The following is a 10,122-nucleotide window of genomic DNA, read 5'->3' as shown; positions in this document are numbered from 1 at the left end:
AAGCCTGAGAGCTGCAGAGCAACAGCTCCATGGAGTGGCTCTTCTTGGGGCTTAGCAACAGCTGGCACAGATCCTGCCTGCAGCTCCACCTGTTTCAGAATGAGGCTCTGCAGCTACTGTCAGGTCCCTGATGATGCAAGTTTTGGGGTCCACCACGAGTTCTGGTCAGGGTCAGAGCCCTGCCATCCCCTCGGGCAGCCTTGCCCACACATTTGATTGTCCCACCACTCTGACTGCTGCTTCCTATGGGATGCTCCACCCCAAAGATACAAGTGGAGAAAACCACACCAGACACCTGCCAGCTAATCCTGCTGAGGGTCCTGGCCCTTGCTGGGGCTTTACCTGTCCCTGCTTTGCTCTGGGGGATCCAAGTCGCCCGTCTTCCCCAGCTCCAGCTGAACTGGATTGGGACCAGCAGCTTCCATGGATTCCTGCCATAAAAGGGGACAAATCAAGCTGTCTGTCTTGGCTTGGAGCAGAGAGAAACTCCAGAGCCAGGAACATCACTGCCCGCTGCCCTCTGCTGCTGAGCCGGGGCAGCTTCCGCTGGCAGTGCAGCAGGGGGCAGAGCTCACTGCCAGCACCTGGGGAGGGTTAAAAGCACTGTCCTGGCAAAAGGACAATCATCATCTTGATGAGAAATGACTGACTGAGAAAGCTCTCCGAGGGGGAAGCTCAGTGCTAACTCAAGGGGTTGAAGCAGGATCCAGGCCCTTAGGATCAGTTCCCTTGCAGTTCTGATGGTCCCCCAAGATGTCAGGAGAAGCTGTGCTAGAAAGAGGCAACCTCCCAGCCTGAGGGAGATGCCCAGCCCCGGGCACCCAGCAGGCCTTACCTCTTCTTGCTGGCCTTCGGGTTTGGCACTCTCCTCCTTCTTCCTCCTCTCTGGCAGAAGGTCATCCAGCAAGCTGAGCTCCCGCTTGGAGAAGCAGAACTCCATCGCCTTCCGCACCAAGACCACAGCCAAATTCTTCACAAACAAGAGGGCAGATAGGGTGAGGCCAGAGCTGAGCCTTCCATCTCCCTGCAGACATGGCCTGCTGAGCAGCAGCAGCTCTTACCAGCAGGGGGAAGATGATGGCAGCAGGGGACATCTTGATGAGGCAGAGCACGGTGAGGCAGAGGACCTGGGTCAAGGTGAAGAGGTGCACCTTGCGCAGGGGGACGTGCCGCAGGTAGATGTAGTCCGGCTGGTGCTTCCTTGACATCAGAACCAGCAGCAAGCGCTTGAAGAACTGCAAAGGCACAGGCCAAGAGCTGCCAGCTGAGCACTGCAGAAGCTTTCTGGCCCTGCTGACACCTGGAGGCTCTTTGCAGCATGCTGCTTGAAAGGAGGCGGCCCGAAACCTGCTCTGGACGCTCCTCCTGCGGGCAGCAGCCACTTTCCCTCCCCTCCAGCTACCAACCGGCTTGCCCACGGGAGCTGCCACCGACCTGCCCTTCCTCCATGCTGTTCTCTTCTCTACCTTTCCTGGCCCACTGAACGCCCCTGCAAGCGCTGCCAGCAGCAGTGGAAGCTGCCTTCCCTCGGCACTGAATTCCCCCCTTTTCCCCTCAGCAAACCCTGCCCTGCCCTAGCCCCTGAGCCGAGCACGCCGAGGAACTGCTGCTGCCAGCCCCAGAGATCTCCTGGGCCCCCACCAACCTCTCCCTCACACCCAATGCTTTCCCTGCGCGCTTGCAGAGAGGCTTTGCCGCGGCCCTGCGCTGGCCTTGCTGCCGGGCCGAGGCGGCAGCAGGGAGCAGCCGTGCTGCAGGCTGCCGCTGAGGCAGTACCTCGAGTCCTCGGAGCGACGACACAGCCATGTAGAGGAAGATGCCGTAAAGCACAGGCATGGGGATGAGCTGCGGAGGAGAAGGCAACGGTCTGTGCCTGCCGTGGCACTGGCAGGCTCACCACCCTGCTCTGCGGGCGCTGCGGGCGCTGCCCACGGCCGCCTGAACCCCCAGCAGGGCTGGCCCTCAAAGACAGCTGGAACCCAAAGCGCTGGGCGCTGCTCGCTTGCCTCCAGCGCACCCCGCTGGGGGCCGAAGGGCTGCAAAGCAAAGCCCAAGCTGCTTCCCGGCACAGCTCAAGCCCCAGGCTCGGGGATCACCTCCTCCTCCGCTCCACAGCTCCCGGGGGCTGCAGAGGCTGGGATGTGTGTGTCTCAGTGCCACAAAGCCGGTGCTGGTCGGGGGTTGGCATTGCCCTCTCACCTTTAACACCGAGGTCAGGAAGACGGAGCAGCCCATGAGCACAAAGACCATCACGCCGGTGACTCTCTGCTCTCGCACCCCCAGGCACCTGGGCTGCTCTCCTGGAGCTGAGCCGGCAGACTCCACCTTGAGGCTGTTCACGTGGGTGATGGACAGCACAGTGGCAACCACAAACCAGGGCAGGCCCATCAGGGAGCACACCCCGAGCAGCACAGACAGCACAAAGAGGTCCAGGCGGTAGCCACGTCCTTTCTGCAAGGAAGGCAGCGAAAGAAGGAGCAGAGCATCCCACAGCACAAGAGCAAGGGCAGGCTCACAAGTCAGACTCTGCCCCTGCTTCAGCCGGTCCTGGCAGCACAGCAGAAGGCTCCCTTCCCTCAGCTGCTGCCACCACTTCACAAGCACAGCACATTGCTCTCCTGCACCCAGCTCCATGTGCTGCTGCAGCAGACTGCTCGTCTCAGCTCCCCTGTGCTTTGCTCCCTGGGGCACCACTGCTGCAGGAGAGCATCCTGCCACCCAGCCTGATGCTGGCTGCAGCCCAGGGCGGGGTGGGATGGGCTCATCTCTTGCAGCCTCTTACCTTCAGCTTGTGGTCCTTCCTGTTGACGACAGCAACCTCAATGTGCTGGTCCATGAAGATCAGGATGGTGCAGAGCAGAGCTGGGATGAGCGCAGCGAACACTGTCCACACAGGGTTGGGTCCTAGGGGGCTGATGAACCACCCGCGGTCGTCCCTGGTCAGCTGCAACAAAGCACAGGCCTCAGCAGCAGCTCTCAGCCCAGACACTTCCCTGCCTTGCATTTTGCCTCTCTCCTCCTGAGGCAGAGCATCTCCCAGCCTTGGCTTCAGGTCACCCTCTCTGGTGGGCTCCAGCAGTGCCAGTGGCCTCTCTGCAGGCACCTGCAGATCCTTCTCCTGGAGGTGCCCAGCTTAGGGGCTGGCTTCTCATTTGCACAAAGAACGCGTGCCTTGGAGGCACAAGAGGAGATGGGCAGAGCACCAGCATGTCCTGCAGGCTCAGCCCCAGCCTGCCCTGCCATCCCCTCCCTTGTGGCACCCCCGAGGGCTGAAGCCAGTGCCAAGCCAAGCAGCCTCATTACCTTGATCTCACTGGGCACCTGGAGCTTGGGCGAGGGGATCCCAACCAGGGAGTCGATCAGCACCATGGTGACCAGGGTGAGGAAAAGAGCAAAGTCCCTGGTGAGGGAGCGCACCTAGGGGAGAAGAACAGAGCTGAGGGGGGCACTGCCAACGGGGCCACACTGTGGCATGAGAAGCTGGGGCCATCGACACCAGCAAGGCCGGGGCAGCAAATCCCCCCTGAGCACTTGCAGCCTCATCCCTTGCTTCCAGACCGTGGCTGTGAGAGCTAGGGTCAGACATGGGAAGAGCTGAATGAAGTGGGAAAGGGCTGCTTGAATTCAAGCCTTTAACAGATCGATTGCTACTGCAGCCACGATGGGATAAGGCTCTGCAGCCTCATTCCTGCCTCAGGGGGAGCAGTTGGGGCTTTTTCTAGGGCAGCTCTGCGCTGGAAACAACTTTGCCCCCGAGCAGGCAAGGCACGGGGCTGGGGGGGAGGGTGTGAGGGGGTGTGTGTAAACCAAAGCTAACTGTGGAAGACCCAATTTCCCCCCTCCCAAGAGAAAAGAAAGAACACAGAAGGGGCCCTGGGGTAGGGGGCAGGGCAGGTGGGAAATGCTGGGAGCAGTTTGCATCCGCAGAAGGCAGCGGAGGGAATCCGAGGCGGTGCAGAGCTTCGCCTTCCAGCTTGGCATTTCCCAGCTTGAGCAAGTGGTGGTGGAGACTGCTTGGGGAAAGGAAGGTGGAGACTGTCGGTACTTTGGTGCTGAAGAGAGGGCTGCTCCTCAGGTTCTTCAGGAAGCTGGCCAGGGCAAAGGTGCAGAAGAGGAGGATGCAGCACCACAAGAAGACATTAGGCACGTAGGGGCCATGGGGCCCACAGGCAGGGCCTCGGAACTCTCCCCGCAAGTGCCGGCACTCCTGGAGAGACAGAGAGTCAGGACACAGGCGGTGAAGGTGTGGCCAGGACACGCTGGGTAAGGAGGGGGTGAGGAGGATCTGGCAGCAGCACGCTTGGCAGCCCCTTCCCAGCCGAAGGGCTCTGCCTTGTGCACCGGGGGGATGCCCCCTGGCGGCGGCACGAGGAAGCAGTGGCTCGGGGCACTCACAGTCGCCGTGAGGTTTTGCCAGGCGATGCCAGGCACGTCCAGCTTGATGCTCTCCCAGAAACGCAGGGTTTCGAGGCTGGGCTGGGCTGGTGCCACACACTTGCAGCTGGCGGGAGAGAAGCCAGGAGAGGGGTAAGGAAAAGGCAAAGGAGAGGCAGCCCTGAGCTCCTGGCCAGAGGCAGCGGCCTTTAGCAGGGCAGCACTCACCCGTAGTTGGTGAGGGAGTCGATGGCGATGGGTATGTGCAGAGGGTAGGTGACTCGCAGCTGACTCAGCTTCTCCAGAGCCTCGTAGATGAAGATGAGGCAGATGAAGGAGGCGTAGGTGTCCTTGGTGAAGCGAGTGATGTAGCGCACCAGGGAGCTGGCGTCGGTCACCACCAGCACCAGGGAGAAGAAGGTGGTCCAGAGCCCGATGCACGCCCGCAGGGACAGGTAGGAGAGTGCCTGCTCCCTAGGGAAGCAAAGCCAGGTGGGAAGGGGGAGAGGCCAGCACGGGGCTGCCAGCTCTGCCTTCCCTGGGCAAACCTGGGAGCAGTTTAGGAGCGTGGCCAGGCTGGGGGTGGGGGGAAGGCAGTCTCCATCAAGTGCCACAGACAGCCTCGGGGCTGCAGCCTGGGCTCTGGAGCCGCGGGAGGAGAGGCCAAAGACTGAAGCGGGGGTTGTAGTCAGGCAGAGGTTAATCTCTTCTCCCAGGCAACCAGTACCAGAACAAGAGGACACAGTCTCAGGCTGCGCCAGGGGAGGTTGAGGCTGGAGGTTAGGAGGAAATTCTACACAGAGAGAGTGATTGCCCATTGGAATGGGCTGCCCGAGGAGGTGGTGGGGTCGCCGTCACTGGGGGTGTTCAGGGCGAGGCTTGACAGGATGCTTGGTTGCACGGTTTAGTTGATTAGGTGGTGTTGGATGATAGGTTGGACACGATGATCTTGATGGTCTCTTCCAACCTGGTTCATTCTATTCTATTCTATTCTATTCTATTCTATCAGCAGTTGGGTTAAGGCCCTGGGGGCTAGTGGAGGTCAGGCGCCGGCTGTGGGAGGTGCTGTGCTCTCACATCACTCTCATGGCCTAACACCAGCACTGGCTGGGTTTGTGCCCAGTCACCTGCTGCCAACCGACCCCCCACAACTCCTCTCCTCCACCCTTCAGAGCCCCTGCACCACCACCTACTAAAGCAGCAGCAGCCTGCACCAGCTCTGACACAGAGGCCAACTGAAACCTAACAACTGCCACCCAGAACAGCAAAGCCCAAGCATCTTTTCCTCCTCCCTGTCTCCTGCTGCAGCCTCTGCCAGCCCCTGGCTGTGGCAGCCAGCCTTACTTGCAGAACTGGTAGATGATCTTCTCAAAGACGAGGATGTGTCCGGTGCTGCCGAGGATGGTGAGAGGCTGCCCAGCAAAGAGGCAATAGACCACGCCGCACAGGCAGGCACCCATCAGGGACTCCACGGCACTCTGTGCGGGGGAGAGAGGCAGCAGGCACTAAAGAGATCATCCAGGGCAAGGCAAAACCCCCCAGCAAAGCCAGGTGAGCGCAGCAGGGACTTGTGCCCGAGGGCGGGCCCTCCCCGTGCCAGCCGGCAGAGAGAGCTGCTCACTATGTAGCCTTGGGTCGCCTCCCCCAGCAGGCCGCCGAAGGTGATGACAGGGCACATGCCGGCACAGTAGAGGAAGAGGACGGACGCCAGGCACTGCAGGCTGAAGGCGTCCCGAAAGTCGCTCCAGAACCGGGGCACTTTGCGCTTCACGTCCTGGAGGAGACCTCCGCAGAACCTGGAGGGAAGAACAGAGCCTGAGTGTGCTGCGGGAGGGGCTGTGCAGCTCTCTGCTGCACAAGGGCAGCCACAAGCTCGGGGCAACTTGCAGGGCTGCAAAGCACAAGTCTGCTGGAGCCTGCTTTATAGCCAGGAGAAAGGGAGGCACACACCAGAGCTCCTGCAGCACAAGCAGGCCTGAGCCCAGAGCCCCTCCCCTCTGACCCTGAGCAGCAGCAGTGCTCTCCCTGGGGGTCTCTACCCCTCTGCCCCCACCCCAAATCCAGCAAAGCAGGGGCGATGCCGCTGCGCCTGAGCCCAGCTGCCCACCTCTCCCCCTGCCGGGCCCAGGGCAGGGAGGTGGAGCTGTGCAGCCCCTGCCCCAAAGCAGCTAAGGCCAGAGCCCTGCTAGAAGGGCAGCTGCAGGCTCCCGTTTCCAAGGCCAGCAGAACCAAGGCCACCCAGGGGCAGCTCACATCACCTTCCTGTCCGCTCCAGCTCAGGCTCAGTGTGTCTCGCCGCCTCGCTGGGCGCAGCACTGCCACCCACAGCTCCTGGCACCTTCCTTTTCTCCTGGGAAAATGGGAGCAAGGTACAGATGCCCACCTGTGAGTATTCCTCCTGCTCTGGCTCTGGCACTGGCAGAGGGGCACCTGGAGAGCCTGGCCCCCTGAGCACATCCCCAGCCGTGCTGCCACGCTGCCCATGCCCCTCACGCCTCCCTCCCTGCAGCACCCACCTGGGGAGGGACCTTTTCCGGGGGCTCGATTCGGATGGAGGGATCCCACTGGCTTGTTGGCAAGACCTTCACCTGCTCCAGGAACTCTTCCAGGCCAGCCAGCAGGTCCCCTGGCTTCTTGCCTTTATAGGCAACTGCTTGGAAAACCTGCCAGCAGGAGGCAAGCTGCTGAGAGGACAGCCCCCCTTGGATGCCCTCTCCGGGGCAATCGGCTCCTGCCTGAATGCAGGGGAATCTTCCCCACCATTCCTGCTGGGGGCAGGCAACATTCCCCCAGAGCAAACATCTGTCCACTGTGGCAGGTGCAATCATCTCCTGCACAAGGTCCCCATCCCCAGTGGCACCCCACAGCCTTTTGCTTAAAGCCAGAGGTGACCCAGAGCTCCCTTATCTGGTGGTACCTCATCAATCATCAGAGTAGCCATGGCCCTGCCGACCTCATGGGACTGCTGGGCTTTTCCTGCTGGCCCCAGCAAAACAAACAGGAACCTGGGCAAGAAAAGCAAGATGAGGAAGAAGAAGGTGTCCTTGCTCCAAGAGCACCCAAGGAAAGCCCCAGGAGCTGCCAGCCCAGAGTCTGGCTCCAGTGGGGACACACAGGCAATGAATCTGAAATTCATCAGAATCGATCCCAAACTTAGTCTGGGGCCAAGGGCCATTCAGATGGGACTTGGTGGCTATCACAGCTCCAGCAGGGAAGGGAGACACAAAGAAAAGGGGGGTGGGGGGAGGTAGGGGGGTGGGGGGGAGGGGGGCGGGCTTGTTCCCTTGGCAGCCCCACTGATGCGTGGAGCTGGATGCCGTGGTGGGGGGCTCTTGGGAAAGCAAAGCTGTGTGCTTCTCACTCAGACCTGGTTGGGATGGGCACTTGGGTCGGCCCCGGGAGCAGCACAGCCTGGGCCAGGCGGACAAAGGCCAGCAGGGGCTGCTGAAGGGCCCCCAGCTCCCCTACGAGCAGGCTGCAGGCTTCGGCCCCGCTGGGAATTCTCTTCAGCAAGCGCAGCTCCTCCTGGCCACAAGAAGCAATCCTCAGGCAGCTGCCCCGAGAGCAAAGCCCTCGACGCTCTGCAGCCCACCCTGGGGCCACCTTGCCAGAGCCAATCTGGCCCTGAAGGCAGAAGAAAGCTGCAGGGCTCTCACCTTGCCTAAAGCCCTTGTGGAGCTCTCCTGCTTCCTTCCTCCTTCAGCCACAGCAGCGTCTGCAGAAGGCTCAGGGCTGAGTGCTGACACTGGTAGGGAAACAAAGGCACTTGGAGAGGTGGGCAGGTTGCCACTGCTCTGCCAGGATGAGCCTGCTGGGACCCAAGCCCTGCAGAAGCCTTCAGCAGCTGCCCTGGAGAACAGCTCACCTCGGGCCACAGCCCTGGCAAGGAAGCTCTTCCTCTCCTTGTTGTGATGCTGCAGCAGAAGCACTTCTCGCACTCTCGCCCGTGCCTGCTCATCAAGCCCTGAGCTCTGTCCCTGCTGGTGCAGGATGGCATCTGGGGGGGGGCAGAGGGAAAGAAGCCATCAGAGCAGAACCCCCCAGTCCCAACCCTGTTTCTAAGAGCAACCTGCCAAGCCCTGACCCCTGCTTCTCTTTGGCTGGAGAATGCTCTGCAGTCGCTTCTCTAACCCCACAAATTGCTTGCAAGAGGATCCCACCCTGGAGGCAAAACCCAGTGCCAGGGTTGGGCACCCAGCCTCTGCTTAAACCCACAGCAGGACTCCTGGCTAGGAGCCTGCCATTGGGGCAGGGTTTGACTGGGGAGGGAAGGGCAGCAGAGGCAGCTGAGTTGGGCTCTTGCCAGAGGGACACAGAAGGCAGGGTACCTGCAATCTCTTCCATGCTGTTGGCACCGATGTCCAGCAGCACTGTGCCACTGCTGATCAAGCTCCTCAGCTCCAAGAGGCTGCGCAGGGACAGTGTGCTCACGTAGGGCTTGCTCCAGCATTCACTACCGTCTTCCATGTCCTCCTCGAACTTGAACCACCTGCAGACACAGGATGTGATCAGCCCCAGGGATGGGAAAAGTGCCCCCAGCTTTGGCAGCCCTTTGACAGAGCTGGGGGGTAGCAAGAGAAGAAGGCTCCTGGCAGCAGCAGCAGCAGCTGTGAGAGCTTTGCATCCCTCAGGGAGGAAAGGAGAGCTCTGAGTGCTGCTGGCCCAGGGCTCCTCTCCCACCGCTGCCAGCAGCAGGGCTTTACCTTGCTGCATCCTTCCACTCAGCAGCTTCACCCTCTGCCACGCAGATCTCAGCCATCTGGCAGAAGAGTTTGTGGGGAGCGTGCTGCTCGTCCTCCTGGCTCCCAAGGATGGCCTGCACCCGCTGGGATGGGCTGGCTGGGGGCAGAAGACAAAGCTCTGTGCTCTCAGCCTGCCTGAATCAGCTCTGTCCCACTCTCATGTCAAGAGAGCACCAGTTCAGCCACAGATGCTGGGCTGGTTCCTGGCTCCTCTCCCCTGGACTCCTCCTCTGCCCAGGCCTGCACACAGCCATGGAGCAGGAGCAGCATCTCTTCCACCTCTGACTCAGGGTGGGCAGCTTCCCTTCCCCACAGGGCCATTTTTAATGCCAGGATCCCTCTAAGGAAGAGGAGCCTCAGTCCATTATGCATGGAACTGCCTTGCCAGCCCCTCCTGAGCAAAGCCTGGCCAAAGGAGGCCTTGCTAAACGCTGCCATTTGCCTCAGGAGGGCAGCAAGCCACACAAGCGAGGCACAGGGAGCTGCTTGCAGAAGCCCCCAGGTGCACACAGCCCAAGGAGCTTAGGGAACAGCCTGGGGGCACTCACCCTGCCTGCCACAGCGGGGGGATCGGCTTCTCATCACCCGCCTCCTGCCCACGTCCCGGACACGGTGGCCTGCAAAAGAAGAGTCACTTGCAGTGCTCTTGCTGCTGCAGAGGTGGGGGAGGCAGTGCCACTGTTCAGCCAGAGCAGCCCTTCCCAGGAGGAAGCACCACCTTGGTGCCTGGGGAGAAGGCACTGAGCTGCTGGCTCCTCTGCCAGGCTCTCCGTGCAGCCTTACTTTCCAACTCATCCTCACAGTGAAAGCTGGCAGTGCTGCTCCATTTGCCCTGGTCAATCACTGCCTCTTCGTCGTATTCCTGCTCAGCAAGGACAAGAGGGGCAGAGCTGTCTAGAGGTCCTTTACCTCCTCCCCCCCTGTGCCCACACAAGTCCACAAGGATCCCATTTCTGCATGCCCCCTCCTCCTCCTCCAGGAAAACCCAAAAACGTGGACTTCAGGA

At 61.0% G+C, this 10,122-nt stretch overlaps 1 protein-coding gene across 1 annotated transcript; it reads right to left on the bottom strand.

The window, feature by feature from the left end:
* Positions 1-338: 338 nt before the first annotated feature.
* Positions 339-9,148, bottom strand: LOC128898702 (electroneutral sodium bicarbonate exchanger 1-like). Its single transcript, XM_054174637.1, is given in 20 exon segments — positions 339-431; positions 836-970; positions 1,062-1,235; positions 1,777-1,845; positions 2,200-2,451; positions 2,783-2,944; positions 3,304-3,417; positions 4,046-4,207; positions 4,396-4,501; positions 4,603-4,848; positions 5,719-5,852; positions 5,996-6,170; positions 6,633-6,724; positions 6,891-7,037; positions 7,292-7,379; positions 7,742-7,964; positions 7,967-8,071; positions 8,240-8,371; positions 8,703-8,863; positions 9,078-9,148. Coding segments are annotated over 20 exon segments (2,826 nt in total). The 5' UTR covers positions 9,134-9,148.
* Positions 9,149-10,122: the final 974 nt, after the last annotated feature.

The sequence above is a fragment of the Dryobates pubescens genome, chromosome 30 (assembly GCF_014839835.1).
Source record: "Dryobates pubescens isolate bDryPub1 chromosome 30, bDryPub1.pri, whole genome shotgun sequence".
NCBI lineage: Eukaryota > Metazoa > Chordata > Aves > Piciformes > Picidae > Dryobates > Dryobates pubescens.
The sequence above is the reverse complement of the archived record's forward strand: the minus strand, read 5'-3'. Positions and strand labels throughout refer to the sequence as shown.